Source organism: Crinia signifera, chromosome 7 (assembly GCF_055691185.1).
Source record: "Crinia signifera chromosome 7, ASM5569118v1, whole genome shotgun sequence".
NCBI lineage: Eukaryota > Metazoa > Chordata > Amphibia > Anura > Myobatrachidae > Crinia > Crinia signifera.
This window is the reverse complement of record NC_139223.1, coordinates 60,363,872-60,381,252: the sequence shown is the minus strand read 5'-3', so window position 1 is coordinate 60,381,252 and position 17,381 is coordinate 60,363,872. Positions and strand designations below refer to the sequence as shown.

The 17,381-nt window shown below is 48.2% G+C and overlaps 1 protein-coding gene across 1 annotated transcript in view; it reads left to right on the top strand.

The window, feature by feature from the left end:
• Positions 1-17,381, top strand: part of LMTK2 (lemur tyrosine kinase 2) — a 76,355-nt gene that overhangs the window by 23,574 nt on the left and 35,400 nt on the right. Inside the window, exons 4-6 of the mRNA XM_083153180.1 lie at positions 9,847-9,920; positions 10,111-10,229; positions 10,517-10,604. Coding sequence (XP_083009306.1) covers positions 9,847-9,920; positions 10,111-10,229; positions 10,517-10,604 — 281 coding nt within the window. The remainder of the gene's footprint in view (positions 1-9,846; positions 9,921-10,110; positions 10,230-10,516; positions 10,605-17,381) is intronic.

Below are 17,381 nucleotides of genomic sequence, written 5' to 3'. Positions count from 1 at the left end.
AGTCACTTTAAGAAAATTTGGATGTGGCTGGCTCCTCCCCCCCTCTTTCCCCACGAGACCTCAGTCTTAGAAAACTGTGTCCGCTAGAGGAAGGTGATAAGGCAGACACCCGACAGGAGGAGGATACTATCAAGATGTAGAAACAACATAGGTTAACAACTAAAACTGTATGCACACATAACTGTCATACTCTCCCAAACCTGGGACATTGAGGACCTAACAAAATATCGGTCAAAACATGAAGTATAACATGGCAGGAAGACTAGCGCTGGGAGGGCGTGCAGTGTCCTCTGCTGCCTTGGAGAAAGGGAATTATCGGTGAGTACCAAATTCCTTATTTCTCCCTCGGCCAGCAGGGGACACTGCATTCATCACGTGTGCGAATAATACCAAAGCACTACTCCCGGGCGGGAGATCGCTGGGGTTCCTGCAATACTGCTCTACCAAAAGACGCCTTTGAACTTGCAAAGGTGTCAAATTTATAAAAACGAGCAAACGTATTAGAACTGGACCAAGTAGCTGCCCGGCATACCTATGTAAGGGAAGCCCCTCTAGCCAGAGCCCATGAAGTGCTAACTGACCGAGTAGAATGGGCCGAAATCCCAGAGGGAGCCTTCTCATTAGCCTGAGAATAAGCTTACCTGATGGTCAGACAAATCCAGCGAGCTAATGTCTGCTTAGACGCTGGCCAACCTCTTCGAACAGCACCATAAAGAACAAAAAGACTATCCGTCTTACGTAAGGGAGCCGTCCTAGCTAGGTAAACGCGTAAAGCTCGCACCACGTCCAACAAGGCGGAGTCCTCAGAAAAAAACGGAATCACAATAGGCTGGTTTAAATGATATGCTGAAACCACCTTGGGAAGAAAAGACCTATTTGTCCTTAACTCAGCCCTGTCCTTGTGCAGAATCAAAAAGGGGAAAACGGCAGGACAAGGCCCCTAGCTCTGAGACCCTACGAGCAGAAGCTAATGCCAGCAACATAATTGTTTTCCAAGTAAGGTACTTGAGATCAGCTGTATCAAGGGGTTCGAAAAGATCAGATTTTAGGAAATTAAGAACCAAGGACAAGTCCCAGGGTTCTGTGGGTGACACAAAAGGAGGTTGTAGCCTCAACACTCCCTTCAGGAAGGTCTGCACCTCCGGGATGAGGGCTAACCGGCGGTGAAAGAAGATAGACAGTGCTGACACTTGCACCTTCAGTGTCGCCAAACGTAGTCCCTTTTGCAAACCTACTTGTAGGAATTCTAGCAGTCTAGAGAGACTAAACACCGCCTTGGGAAGTCTGTTTTCCTCGCACCAGACTATGTACGATCTCCAGATTCGATGGTAGTGGACCGAAGTTACCCCCTTCCGAGCTTTAAGCATAGTTGGTATTACCACCGACGGGATGCCTCTTTTCAACAATTCGGCCTCAACAGCCAGGCCGTTAAATGTAGATGATGCAAGTTTGGGTAGACGAATGGTCCTTGTTGGAGTAGATCTCGTCGCAGAGGAAGTTGCCATGGTGCATCCGCCACTAGGAGCTGGAGGTCGGAGTACCATGACCTCCTTGGCCAGTCCGGGGCTATCAGAATCACCGATGTGGCTTCTCTTTTTATTCTTTTCAGAACTCTTGGAAGTAATGGAAAAGGCGGGAATAGATAAACTAGACTGTAGTTCCACGGTATGGACAGGGCATCCACTGCCACTGCCGCTGGATCCAGGGACCTGGCACAATAAAGCAGTACCTGATGATTCAGTCTGGAGGCCATCAGGTCTATTTCGGGCATCCCCCACCGAAGGGTCAGTTGGTGAAACACTTCTGGATTGAGAGTCCATTCCCCCGGATGGAAGTCTTGGCGGCTGAGATAGTCCGCCTGCCAATTTTCCACCCCCGGAATGAAGACTGCCGAGAAACTTGCGGCATGGGCTTCTGCCCATTCCAGAATGGGTCGAACCTCTTGCATAGCTGCACGGCTTCTTGTGCCCCCTTGCCGATTTATGTAAGCGACTGCTGTCATGTTGTCCGACTGAATTCTTACATGTCGACCCCTGAGAAGCTGGTGACCCTGTAAAAGGGTCAGCCTGATGGCTCTCAGCTCCAGAATGTTTATGGGGAGTTTCGACTCCTGGGGAGACCACTTCCCCTGGAACTTTTGGCCGAGGGTCACCGCTCCCCAACCATGGAGACTGGCATCTGTCGTGACTATTGTCCAGGTACAAGCTCTGAAACTGCGACCCTGTTGTAAGTTGGGAGTGTGGAGCCACCATCTGAGAGAAGACAGAGTCTTCCGAGACAAAGTTATTCTTTTGTGGATCTGAAGATGTGACCCCGACCATTGGGTTAACAGATTCTCCTGGAACGTCCGAGAGTGGAGGCGTCCATATTGGAGAGCCTCGAAAGAGCCCACCATCAATCCTAACAGACGGGTACAAAGATGAGCAGAAACTCTGCGTGGGAGAAGAACCTGCCGCACCCTCGTCTGAAGAGTCCTTATCTTGTCCAATGGGAGAAATACCTTTTCCTCGATGGTATCTAAGATTAGGCCTAGGAACTGCAATCTCTGGGATGGACGTAGTTGTGATTTTTTGAAATTCAGTATCCATCCATTTTTGACCAAAAAAACGCAAGTTGTGACAGCGTCCTCCACCAATTTCTCCTGGCTTGGAGACTTGAGGAGGAGGTCGTCCAAGTATGGAATGATAGTTATTCCCTGTCGCCGAAGAGCTGTGATCATACACGCCATTATCTTGGTAAAGACCCGAGGGGCGGAGGAGAGTCCAAAAGGGAGCCCCCTGAACTGGAAATGGGGACCTTGTATTGCAAACCTTAGAAACCTTTGATGCGGTTCCCAGATCGGAACGTGGAGGTATGCGTCTTTTATATCTAAGGAAAGAAGAAACTCTCCCTTTTCCAAAGACGCTATTACTGATCGAATAGACTCCATTTTGAATTTGTGGTAGCACACAAAATCGTTTAGCTGTTTTAAATTTAGAATGGGGCGAACTGTGCCGTCCGGCTTTGGCACTACAAAGACGCTGGAGTAGTACCCCTTGCCCTCCTGATGAGCTGGGACAGGAATAATTACTCCTGACGAAAGAAGTGTCTGAATTGAGCTGCACAAGGCTACTCTTGTTTCTGAGGACGATGGAAGGCCTATTGGGAAAAATTTGTTTGGCGGAAGGCTGGTGAACTCCAATCTGTAACCCTGCGAGACTATCTGAAGCACCCAGGCATCCCTGCAAATGGGCCTTCCATGTCTCTGCAAAAAGTAACAGTCTGGCGCCCACCTTGGGATCTCCCAAGTGAGCGGGGAGACCGTCATGCCACTGTCTTATCAGTGGACTTGGGGTCTCTATGAGGTGTGGAGGTGGAGGGCTGTGCCCTCCTGGCACCTCGACCTCTGTAGGACGAAAAACCACCTCTGGACCGACCTCTGAAACCAGTGTTGCCTCGAAAGGCACGAAAAGTAGGTGCCGCAAATTGTCTTTTTGGAGGAGGTGCCGAAGATGGGAGGAAAGCGGACTTTCCCCCTGTGGCCTGCAAAATAAGTTTATCAAGCTCCGGCCCAAAGAGCATATCTCCCGTGTAGGGAAGGGCCTCCACTGCCTTCTTAATTTCAGGCTCCGCCTGCCATGAACGCAACCAGAGTGTGCGTCTGGCCACAACCGCTGACGCCGAGGCCCTAGCCCCAAGAATCGAAATATCAGAAACCGCTTCACCTACATAAGTAGAAGCGTCCCTGATGCATTCTGCTAAGGCTATCAAATCTGCCCTGGGGGTGTCCTGTTCAAGACCCGTGACAAGATCTGTAGCCCATTTTTCCATGGCCCTTGCCACCCAAGCGGAGGCAAGAGCTGGCCGTAAAAGTACTCCCACTGTGGAGTAAATGTTTTTGAGTGAGCTATCCATGCGTCTGTCTGGAGCCTCTTTAAGAGAGACCGCTCCCGGTATGGGGAGTGTCGACTTCTTAGAGAGACGTGACAAAGACACGTCGGGTGTGGGTGGAGTCTCCCATTTCGCCCTGGATTCCGTAGAAAAGGGATATAAGGAACTAAACCTTCTAGACATCTGGAATTTTTTGTCAGGGTTTTTCCAAACCCTGAATAAGGGATTGTCTAACTCCTCAGAATCTGGGAAACAAAGAGGCTGTCTTTGCACACGGCCAAAAATATGTCTGAGAAGGCACCAAAGCCTCTGAAATATTAAGGGTAGTACGCACTTCCCTTATTAACCCTTCTACGCCCTGGACGTCCTCGTCAACAGGGTCTTCTAGAAAGGGGTCCTCCATATTCATCTGCATCGTCAGCAATAACCAGAGTGGAAACAGCTTTCCTTTTGGCAGGACCTGGAAAAGAAGGTCGGCAAGAGGTAGTTACAGACTGCTTCAACGAATCCACAGTTGTGGATAGTTGGGATAGTTGGGTCTGAAAAGTCTCCCTATCCCTCCTGGATGCCGCTAACTCTGCAGTAAGACTAGAAAGGACAGCCTGCAATGCATCCCCAGGAGTCTGGGAGAGGGTTAGGGGTACAGGTGACTGAGGGAGGACAGAAACCTGTGCAGCTGCATAGCAGACTTCACAAAGGGATACACCCTTTACATGCTGGTTGTACTGAACCCTGCATTTCTTGCAGGTGTACACCTTCTGAGCTGCTTTAGAAGAAGTAGCCCTTCCTGCCATGCTATACTCCCAATGCAGGTACCAAACAGGCAAACACACAAGAACCTAAAGACAGGGTCTGTAGTTGGGTAGCCACAAAAAAACCTCAGTCTGCGGTTCAAGAGTGAGGAAGGAGCCACAACCCCCCCCCCAATTTAAGGCAAATTAACCCCCTTGTGACACACACAGTGATACTTGCGGTCCCAGGGGAGAGCGCTGAAAACCACACAGACAACCAGAGAACCGGAGCTGCAGGGCTGAGCAGTTAGGAGAGAGACGCGCTGCTTCAGTGAATGTCGCCTGCCGAGAGGTGAATGAAGCTCCGCCCACCTGCACGGACCTACGGCGGGAGTTTTAAAGATGCACAGCTGAAAAATCATGCACAGCTGATCACTGAGCGGAGACTAATAGCCTCGCTCCGCCCGGCAGCCTGTCAGCGTGCGCACACCCGGAGACTGCCACTCTCTCAATGCAGCCAGTGCGCTCTAACTGGCTGCCCCCCTGAACGGCGCACAGCGCCCTTACCCGAAAGTAGCCGCCTGGAGAGAGGGGGATGTGCCGCGGACCCGTGCCGCTAAACCGCGTGCAGCTGCGGTGGGTCCCCGGGGCGGAAGCTCCCGGTGGCTTGGGTACAGGAGGAAACACTGCGAGCAGTGTTGACCTGACCCCTCCAGGCTCCCACGTAGCAGGCAGACCTGCCCCAGTCTGCCTGTCCTCAGATATAACAAAAACGCCAAAATAAAAAGTAAATAAAACGAATAAATGAGTCTCCCTAAGGAGACCCCTGCCCAGGAGACTACTCCTCCGGGCACTTTTTTCTAAGACTGAGGTCTCGTGGGGAAAGAGGGGGGAGGAGCCAGCCACATCCAAATTTTCTTAAAGTGACTACTCCTCCAGTACACCAGCTCTTTCCCACATGTGATGAATGCAGTGTCCCCTGCTTGCCGAGGGAGAAATCCCATTAAACAGTCCCTTTTTTGGACTTTTCAACTGGAACCACACACGTTTCACTGAAACAGTGTGTTTTCAGGTGCAAATGTGTTTTGTATTTTGGATAGCCTGAAAAAACAAGATACACATTTAGATTTATGCTGGACAAAAACTTGTTACCGTCTGCTACAAGAGTGCAGAGACTAATCTGAAACACACAGCGAGAGCAACTTGGTGCGGCTGAAAAATTACCTGCATTGGCAATGCCACAGTCCTGACAATATTCCCAGATATGTGCAAGGAAATATAAAACTCACTGTCCCATGATGCTTCCGAGTTTACAAAACCCATCTTAAGGACTTTGCAAGGAATAGTAGGCATCAGCGTACAAAGTTAATATTTATCCAAATGGACTATGAACTGTGATAAGTCATAGGGTGATTCGTCAAAGAAAAGTACCTGATATTTTAGGGGTTTTGTGTTTAATCTTTTTAGAGGATGTAAATTGGGATTGGAACTAGTTTCCGGTATATGGTCGTGAAGGACATTATTAAGGTCGACCATGGAAGGTCCACGGGCCTTTGGCCGACTCATGAAAAGGTCGACATGGCTAAGGTCAAAAGATCGACGGTTTAACTTATTATTGACGCCGACATGTGCCAACAGGCAGTATTTATTGCCCTGCCATCCTCTAGGGCGTGGAGGGAGAATATAGTAGTGTAGAGAGTCACTGAGGCCGAAGCATGGTGAGCACAACGGCACACTTTTTCAGTGTCTATGTCGACTGTGTTGGTATTCGGGACAATACTAGGTGCCACAGTCACAAACTCTTTTCACAATCTCTCCATATATGGAACTATACACACCCTGTGGGTGGAGCATGGCACACCCCCTCAATGGGGCGCTGTGCAAAATTCTACTACCAACTATAATCTCCCTGAAACTAGTTTTGAAAAGTAGGCAAGTATGGGTCATGTGGTTGACAGAAGTTAGGTCGACATGAGTTTTTAATTTTGTTGGGGTGTCTGTCAACTTAAGTAGACTTTATGACTTTAGGCTTTATATTAACGGCCACTAAGATATCTCATTGTCGCATTTAGTCTTAAGGTCTTCTGCCGATGGTTAGAAGACCAAACCTGTCCTACAAATGGCAAGGTAACCTTTCTGTTTGCTGGAATATATAGTTCATATCGCACTGTGCGTATGCCCTATACAGTATGGCTGACTTATACAGCCCTCTCTGCAGTTCTGACCACTAGTGATCACACAGAGCAGCTGCCCTACATTTAGCTGCTGATTAGCCAGTATAACTAGTCTGTGCGTTTGGTAGCTGTGGTTACGTATGAAGTTTGTAGCTTGCTCTGCAGTAGAAGTACAGCTGACCCAGTTTAATTTTAAATTTGCATCTTTTTTTTCAACTTGCTCATCATATGGAAGTGAAGGGTTCTTTATGAAGTGTGACATTTGTCAAATCTAATCCCATCCAGACCTTGGGGATTTGGTGGAGAGAATTGCTGTGTTTACAGGGCAGAATTGTATGCCAGAACGATCATCTCTGGCATGCTGTAATTTCCCTGAACATTTCTCATGCATTCTCTCCAGTTTTGTTCTGGTTGTTGAGGTTTCTACTTGTAAGCATGGCTGGGCTTGCCTGTTCTAAAATATACCCCAGTTTTAGTATGGTGTGAAAGGAAAATAATTTTGAGAACATTTTGGAGTATAGTCCATGTGTACAGGAGACTGACTGGTAAGTTTCTTATACAGGGGTTTGAGTGTCAAACCTTCTGAAGAGTGAAGGCATTGCCCATTGCTACCACCTATGATTTTGTAAACTGTATTTGTTGAAAGCAAATGAGTTGCTATGGGAATCTTCTCCACATCTGCACTCTTTGCCCCATAATATTCATTGGTTTTATGTGCACATACACATTGCTAGTCAATACTGTTGCTTTAGAACCATTTGATTGTAGAATATGGTTCTATTGGTCCTTTAAATACTAAGTTCCAATTCTCATGTAGTCAATAGAAGACTTCTAGAGGTAGAATTCTATCCTTCCCTGCTCCCAGACAGGGCCAGAAGCTTCAAAAGAGATAAAATGGAGAGTGACAAACAGCCAGCCAATCAGCTCCTACCTGCCATGTCACAGACTGCGGGGTCGATTTATTAAGCTCAGTGAAGTTATAGTGCCTGGTTATTATCACAGGCCAATCAGCTCCTACCTCTCATTTTTCAAATCAAGAGTTTTGCCCCTTGACAGAGCCAGAGGTATACCTGCACACAGAAATAATTATTCCTGTATGATCACAGGATCAATTCCCCAAACTTTAATGATTATTTGGTGGTGGTGCAGTTCCCATCAGTCAATGGTTAAACATAGTATCCACAAAAGAGAAAAAAAGGACTGTTATCTAGTGCGCTCCCAATTACAGTCCTTTTTTTCTCTTTTGTGGATACTATTTTTCAAACCAAGCCTGTGACTTCACAGTTAGGAGCTGATTAGCCGGTGATAAAAACCAGATACTTTATCACTTCACCGAGCTTAATAAATTTGTCCCTCAGTTTGATAAATGTCAGGCAGGAGCTGATTGGTTGTGTATCACTCTCCATTTTATCACTTTTGAAGCTTAGTGCATCTGGCCCCCTAGCTGTGGTGCATCCTCACTATAAAGCAAGTATCCTGTTTAATAGATGTTCTCAAACAGTGATGTGTGGAACAAGATCAGACACAATAACTTTGTTACTGTTGCATATGAATTTAACAAGGCTGTGTGTCCTGTACTTCCCCATTTGTTTTCCTCCTACCTTTTTTTTTGTCACGCCTATGAAAAGCTGCTTTCACTGGTGGTTCTAAAACTATCTTCAGGCCCAACAATGGTGCAGCTGATGTTTAGTGCATCCTTTTACTGCATAGCCACGCGTCCAGCTGCAAGCATCCTCTGGTGGCCTGTTTAAGGTTTTATACAAATATATACAAATGAAAAGTTTCCCACTGTCCTGCTGACAGTCCTGCACAACATTCAGAAAACTGAACCCAGCAGTCAGGTCTAGTGTAGAGATCAACCTATGTGACCAATATTATCTTGATGTGTTTCTCTTGCCTGGCCCAACCCAACCCTGGCTGAACAGGAATGCTGCCGGTTTATCCTTATGTCACTGCACTGGGATACAGATTAACTCCGTTCACATTACTGGAACCCTGTGTGCACACTTTAATACCCCTTTTACACCAGAGCCTCGACCGGGGTTATCTCCGCCTCCACTCCAGGCTGGGGCTTGGTGTAAAAGAGGTAAAAAAAAAAAATAACCCGAGTCATGTTCCCCAGGTGTCCGACTCGGCAATGTTCAGAGTCAGACACAGGGCTTCCTCGGACTCGGGCCGCATAAATGGGTAACCCGGGTCATTTGACCCGGGGACCCATTTCCACCAATAGGGGAGCCCATACCTCTGGACAGCAGCGTCCTGCGGTCAGTCCGGAGGCTGGGCAGGAGCTGCGTACAGCCTCTGCTGCTATCTGTGGTACTCTGCAGACAGCAGCGGAGGCTGGGAGGAGGGGAATGGATGCCTGTGTGCAGCATCCATTCACCTCATGGACAGAGGCTGGGGGCAGCCCAGCAGCTTTCCTGGGTGCTGGGCTTGCCCCCAGCATGTTAGTCGGTGCCAGGGGAGTCCCGGCTGGCGGGTTTCCTAGCACTTGGAGATGATGTCTTTTCCAAGCGTCGGCTCAGGGTGTAAAAGGGAACAAAATCTGAGTTGCATCAGGTCCAAAAACCATGGTGCAACCTGGCAGTTCTGGTGTGACAGTGGTGTATAATAGTCCCCTGTGTGCTCATGGAATGCAGCCAGGGGAGTCATTCTGTAGTATTCAACAGCTCTGTACTCCTACTACTGGGGGTGTAGGTGGCAGTGTGCGGGAGACTCTGATGTACAGTTTTATTATTTGGAACACACTATTGTAATACACGATTACAAAAGGTGGAGCTTTTTCTTGTTCATAAAAAAACAAATCGTAATTTATTTTTAGAAGGGGAACTAAAGCAAGTTGTTGTCCATTATAAAACTCTGCAGTCCCCCACCGCCCTCCTGTAATACAAGCTTTGTACAGAAGCCTGTTGTGTTGTGTTCTGCATAGCGCACATTTTCCTCATGTCATCATTCTCCCACACATGAAGCGGTTTATACACAGACCATCACACCATGCCTGGACTTCGTTCTGTCCCGTTCTACTGTATGTCTTACATTACAGATAATAGCTCTTCTCTTTCCGTTCTTAGATGCATCAAAGTTCCAGATTGCCCGCCACAGTTTGAGCTACATTCAGGAGATCGGTAAAGGCTGGTTTGGCAAGGTAAAAGCCCATTATTATTTTTTATATTATTAAGTGGGACTTAATGTGTTCAGATCTGTTATATGTTTGTATGAAAGCACAAGTTGCTTCATGTGTTATCTGTTGTGACCCCCCTAAACTGGGGAGAAGTGGCACTTCCTGTTTGCCTGCTTTACAGTATGTTTAACTCCAACCGCTGTGTTCTGTTCAGGTTCTGCTGGGTGAGATCTACAGAGAAAACAGTGTAGCGAGAGTGATTGTGAAGGAATTAAGGGCAAGTGCCAGCTCTAAGGAGCAGGAACAGTTCATAAAGAATGGAGAACCATATAGGTAAGCTACATAAACCGTGCAATGAACAGCAACTAATTAAGTGTGCTAATAAGAATCATTTACAGTATGAGAAGTGAACAACCGTTGGTTCTCTGGCGGTGGAACTAGATGCTGAGACTTGTGTTTTTCTATTCTGCTAATGCCAAAATGTATCCTGGCCTTCTAGATTTTATTTACATGATCAAAATGGTTTAGCTTTTTTTTTTTTTATACCGAAGTGTCATCATCATTTGGACTATAACTTTTTGTTTAAATACTAAAATTGTTTTTTTTCTCCCTTCTTTAAGCTACTTGCATCACCCTAACATTGTGCAGTGTGTTGGGCAATGCCTGGAGACCTTGCCCTATCTCTTGGTATTTGAGTTATGTGACTTGGTAAGTTATTTGCAGTGCTCTATAAATGCCGTTCTACCTTTTTTATCAATGGTTTCTGCAAAAATATGTATTCTCTTGTGGCATGGAATGTAACAATATGCAGCATTGTAGGCATGCCTGTTATGTTGCTTAATAACATAGCTTTTTCAGGTTTGGCGAGTTTAGCTGCTTTATATTCCATGGCAGTTCTATTACTCCCAGTGTTTCGGTGTCTCCGGTATGCCGTCACAATGTCAGCATTAATGACCTAGACATGGTTTAAATGTCAACATCATTAAATTTGACACTTGCAAAATAAGGACTGTGACATAATGTCAACATTTCTAGGACCGTTAGAAGCAGGTATGGAATAAGAAAAAAACATGTCGACATTTTATTACTGTCGATATTACATCAATAGCAATATGCTGATTGTCAACATTATGGACATTGATGATGTCTGGCCTAGGTAGCGAACACCATTTCTCTTCCTACTTTCATATAACCGTTTTCTCACCTCTGCTTATTCACTGCAACTCTAAAAATAGGGTATCCGGACTATTGTTAGACAGACCTTACATCGACAGCCATTACATCGACACCATTAGTTCGACAGCTCAATAGGTCGACATGGTTTTAGGTCGACATACCATTAGGTCGACATGTCATTAGGTCGACAGGTCGTTAGGTCGACAGCTCATTATGTCGACAGCTCATTAGGTCGACATGTTTTTAGGTCGACACTGCCATTAGGTCGACAGTGTCTATGTCGACAGTCAAAAGGTCGACATGGGTTTTTCCACTGTTTTTTGAGCCGACATGTGCCGACAGGCGGTATTTCATGCCCTACTATCCACTAGGGCGTGGTGGGAGAATAAAATAGTGTGCCGAGCGCAGCGAGGCACCGTGCCCGAAGCATTGCGAGCGATGCGAGGGGCTGCGGTACACTTCAAACTGTGTCCATGTCGACTGTGTCGACATTTCGGCCAAAAAACAGTGAAAAAACCCATGTCGACCTTTTGACTGTCGACATAGACACTGTCGACCTAATGGCAGTGTCAACCTAAAAACATGTCGACCTAATGAGCTGTCGACATAATGAGCTGTCGACCTAACGACCTGTCGACCTAATGACATGTCGACCTAAAACCATGTCGACCTATTGAGCTGTCGAACTAATGGTGTCGATGTAATGGCTGTCGATGTAAGGTCTGTCTAATATCCGTCCCAGACCCAAAAATAGGAGGTGCGAAAGGTAAAGTCCAAACCTGTTTGTGTGCGTAGAGCACAGCAGAAGAAAGGAATACATTTATGCTACATGGAGATACATCTGGTAATATATTGGCCAATTTGACTACACCAATTTTGCAGATGTCCTTCTTGACCATGTACATGACTACATGTTTGTAGAAGTGCTCAATATGATGCTGCATGCATTAGTGTGGTCGCTTGAATTCATGCCAATTAGAATGTGCCTACAGATGTATGACTGCACGACTCTTGTAGCACTTATGGACAAAGAGTTTTCGGCTATATTTAAATCTTGCAGTTAAATTGTCAAAATCACAGCAATTTCTGCAGCCTGCAGGCTTTGACTGTTTCATGAGAATTACTAGTTCTGTTACACCTGGCTGTTGGTGAAGTGTGACTGCCTTCATGTCTGCCTGCATGCCACATTGTATAAGATACAGTTTGTGTCATACCCCGTTCTCACTGCAGCCAAATTCCCGGGTCTAGCATGTAGACCCGGGAATTTTCCTTTTAACATGGGATTTTTGGCAGTGTGAACGGGTCGCATACCCGGATCTCAGACACGGGTAAAACCCTTCTTTTTACCCGTGTCTGAGATCCGGGTATGCAGACACGGGTCGACCCGTTCACACTGCCGAAAAACCCGTGTTAAAAGGCAAATTCCCGGGTAGAACTTCTTCACCCGGGAATTTGCCTTGCAATGAGAACGGGGGTCCAGCGCGACAGTAAATGCCGGGGAAAAGCCGTGTATTTCTCACTCGCAGTGAGAACACGGTATCAGTCTGCTTTTCAGTTTACTTTCTTGTCTGCACCCTCCCACTGTAATAGCATTCTTGTATAATAACTAGTAAAGGGACACCTCTGTCTACTCCCCTTCTGCCAGCTCCACGCTTTTTTATCCTATTTTTAACATGTATTCTGTCAAATACTATGATTTCTTATATTCAATATAGTCTCTGGCGTATGACAGATTAGCCACCGAACCCCCACTCTTTAACTCACATACCTTTATATACCGCATATTACCACTGCTGTAATTAGGGGATAGCTGACGCCCTATATAATAGGAATTTGGTACTCACCGTTAATTCCCTTTCTCCGAATCCGTAGGGGACACTGAAATCTACGCTGGGGAATAGAGTGGTGTATCGGAGGAGTCGGCACTTTAAGAAACTTGAACTGTGGTATGGCTCCTCCCCCTCTATTCCCCCCTCAGACCTCAGTCTTAGTTGACCGTGCCCGAGAGGAGAAAAGAGACCAGGGAATCCCAATAGAGAGAGAGAAAGAAATTAACAAACCAAAACGAACAACCATACTACTCAGTAGGCTATCAACAACACCCAGACGCATGCATAACCAAACATAACTGCATGCGCTCAAAATAAATCCCCCCCTTTAGGCCTGAACAGTGCCGGGAGGGTGTTCAGTGTCCCCTACGGATTCGGAGAAAGGGAATTAACGGTGAGTACCAAATTCCTATTTTCTCCTTCATCCTTGGGGACACTGAAATCTACGCTGGGGACGTCCCAAAGCCATCCCCACGGGTGGGAAGGCACTGGGCATCCTGAAGCACCGCACGGCCGAAACTGGAGGCAGAGGCCGCAAAGGTGTCAAACCTATAAAACTTAACGAAAGTATTAGGGCCCGACCAAGTGGCCGCCCTACATAACTGTGTCAGGGAAACTCCCCTGGCAGCGGCCCAGGACGGCCCCACCGAACGGGTGGAATGGGCCGAGATCCTGACTGGCGGTGACTGTGAAGCATGAAGGTAAGCCTGCTTAATGGTGAGACAGATCCACCTGGCCAGAGTCTGTTTAGACGCTGGCCAACCTCGCTTTGCCGAAGAATAAAGGACAAAAAGTGAATCCGACCTTCTGAGATCCTTGGTCCTATTCACATACACCTGCAAGGCTCGGACCACGTTCAGCGAGGCGGAATCTCCCGTAAGAGCTGGAACCACGATTGGCTGATTTAGGTGATAAGATGAAACCACCTTAGGCAAATAATCCAACCTGGTCCGAAGCTCAGCCCTGTCCGGATGAAACACCAGGTAGGGTGACCGACATGAAAGAGCGCTAAGATCGGACACCCGGCGTGCCGATGCTAACGCGAGCAGTAACACCGTTTTCCAAGTTAACAACCGCAAATCAATAGAGTCTACGGGTTCAAAAACACTTGACTTAAGATAATCCAAAACTAAAGAAAGATCCCAGGGTTCCTCCGGAGCCCGCACTGGGGGCTGAAGGCGGAGAACCCCGCTCAGAAACGTCTGCACCTCAGGAATGACGGCAAGACGCCTATGAAAGAAAACTGACAATGCAGACACTTGTACCTTAAGGGACCCTAGGCGCAAACCCGCCTTAAATCCGGCTTGCAGAAACTGCAACAACCTAGACAAAGAAAATACAGCCGTGGGCAAGTTACGGCACTCGCACCACGCTACATAGGCCCTCCAAATACTATAATAATGCCGTGAAGTAACCTCCTTCCTGGCTCTTATCATAGTGGGAATCACTGACTTAGGAATTCCTCGTCTGCTCAACAGTGCGGCCTCAACAGCCATGCCGTCAAACGAAGTTGCCGTAAGCCTTGGTAGGCGAACGGCCCCTGCTGTAGAAGATCGTCCCTTAGAGGTAGTTGCCAAGGATGATCCATCAGGAGCCCCTGAAGGTCGGCATACCAAGGACGACGAGGCCAATTCGGTGCCACCAGGATGACTGTGGACCTCTCCCGCTTGATTCTTCTGAGTACCAGCTGAATCAAGGGCAACGGAGGGAACAGATAAATGAGGGAGTAGTTCCAACTCGCTGTCAGCGCGTCCGTCGCTACCGCCTCTGGATCCCGAGACCTGGAACAATACAGCCGCACCTTCCGATTGTTCCTGGAGGCCATCATGTCCACCTGAGGCATCCCCCATCGGTGGGCGATCTGGGCAAATACCTCCGGATGTAAGGCCCACTCCCCAGGGTGAACATCCTGGCGACTCAGATAGTCCGCCTCCCAGTTGTCCACCCCAGGAATGAAGACCGCCGACAAGGCCAGAGCATGCCGCTCTGCCCATTGCAGAATTGGACGTACCTCCTGCATGGCTCCGCGACTGTGCGTTCCGCCCTGCCGGTTCACATAAGCCACGGCCGTGGCATTGTCCGACTGAATGCGAATCGCCTTCCCCCGGAGGATCCCATCCGCATAGGACAAGGCCAGACGAATCGCGCAAAGCTCCAAGATGTTTATAGGCAGCTTCGCCTCCTGAGACGACCAACGACCCTGGAAGTGCTGCCCCAACACAACAGCTCCCCAGCCCCGGAGGCTGGCATCGGTCGTGACTATCGTCCAAACCCAGATTCCGAAACGTCGGCCCTCCAACAAATTGGCCGACAGTAGCCACCACTGGAGAGAGAGACGGCTGCAGGGCGATAACACCACCATCTTGTACATGTGCAAGTGGGAGCCCGACCACTTCCTGAGCAGGTCTAATTGAAAGGTCCTTGAATGGAAACGCCCGAACTGCAGAGCCTCGAACGAGGCTACCATCTTGCCCAGCAATCGGATACATAAGTGCACCGACACTCTCCGAGGTCGAAGCACCTGCCGAACCAACTCCTGCAGGGACAACATCTTTTCCCGAGGCAGAAAAACTTTTTGAACCTCCGTGTCCAAAATCAACCCCAGGAATACAATCCTTCTTGAAGGATTCAGCTGAGATTTCTGGTAGTTGAGAATCCAGCCATGGTTCAATAACGTCTGGCAGGTTACCTGAATCGCCTGCGTCAACAGATCCCTGGATTCGGCCTTGATCAGTAAATCGTCCAAATAAGGAACGATCTTTACTCCCAGAGAATGAAGCAACTCTACCATCACTGCCATTACCTTGGTAAACAGACGTGGCGCCGATGAAAGGCCAAAAGGCAGAGCCCGAAACTGAAAATGGAGATCCCTTATCGCGAAGCGAAGAAACTTCTGATGCGGGACGTAAATGGGAATATGCAAATAAGCATCTTTGACATCCAAAGATGCTAAAAATTCCCCCGGCTCCAGCCCTGCAACCACAGAACGAAGAGACTCCATCTTGAATCTGTGGTACGTGATATATACGTTTAAAGCTTTTAAATTCAATATTGGTCGAACCGAACCGTCCGGTTTCGGAACCAGGAACAGGGGAGAATAAAAACCCTCTGTGCGTTGTTCGGCAGGAACCGGCATTATAACTCCTGCGGTCAACAGTTTCTGTACTGCTTGAAGAAGCAACTGACGGTTCAACTCCACGTGAGGCAAACCTATTGTAAAAAACTGGTGAGGGGGAGTACTGGAAAACTCCAGTCTGTACCCCTGCGCAATGACGGACAGAACCCACTTGTCCTTGCAAGACCCCTCCCAGGCCTGCCGGAAGTCCAACAGGCGAGCCCCTACTCTGGGATCCCCCAGGTAGGAGGGCCGGGAGTCATGCTGCGGGCTTTTCGGTTTGCTTGACATCTGCGCGCCGAGCAGCTGGTCCTGAGGCAGTGGTTGCTCCACCAAACCCTCTGCCTTTGCCACGAGAAGCGGTAAAGGATCCTCTGGACTTACCTCTGAACTTAGGTGCCCCCCGAAAGGAGCGAAAGGCCGGCCCTTGATAAGGCTTTTTGGGAGGCGGAGTCGCGGAAGGCAGGAAAGTTGATTTGCCTCCTGTGGCCAGAGAAATCAACTTGTCTAACTCCGGCCCAAACAAGACCTCTCCCGTAAACGGAAGAGCCTCTACCGCCCTTTTAATGTCCGCCTCCGCTTGCCAGGACTTAAGCCACAAAGACCTCCTGGCCGTAATGGACTGAGCCGAAATCCTTGCCACCAGAGCCGCAGAATCCCTTGCAGCCTCTCCAATATACATTGCAGATTCCCGCATCTGTTCTGCTAACTGAATGAACTTCCTCTGAAGTATCCCCCTGTAACAATAAAGGAACACCTCTTTTCCTCGGGGGAGGTGGAGCACTTGCGGACCCCGAAGGCACCGCAGCTGCTTGGGCCAACGCCTTCACTGATGTAATCAGTTCTCTGGCCCAGGTAGGCTCCGCAGCAGACAAGGAAGCCAATTGCACCTGCAATGACTCCCTGTCCCTGCGAGATGCAGCCATCTCTGATGCCAGAGTGGCTAACACACTGGTAACTCCCTCAGTGTTCAGAATAGGGACCTGACTCTGCCCAGCATCCCCTTTGAAGCAATCCTTACACAAGGATACACCCTTCACATGCTGCGTAAACTGTTGCTCACACTTAGTGCATACAAACAGCTTTGGAGAAGCTTTTGACTGAGACTTGGTTGTCATGCTGCACACACACACACCCCTTACACACACACAGGTGAAAGGAGGTGAAATAAGCCAGACAAAAGAGAGCCCCCAACAAGGACCCCACACCAAGAGCAAAAGCACCACACTAATAGGGGGAGAGGAGCGCACCTTCCCCGAATTAGGCCCACCTGATAACTCTCCAGCGGGGAAGTCTCACAAGAGAAAATCCCCTCCACTCACCCAGCGCAGTATTCAACAATATCCAGGCTGAAGAGGGAGAGAA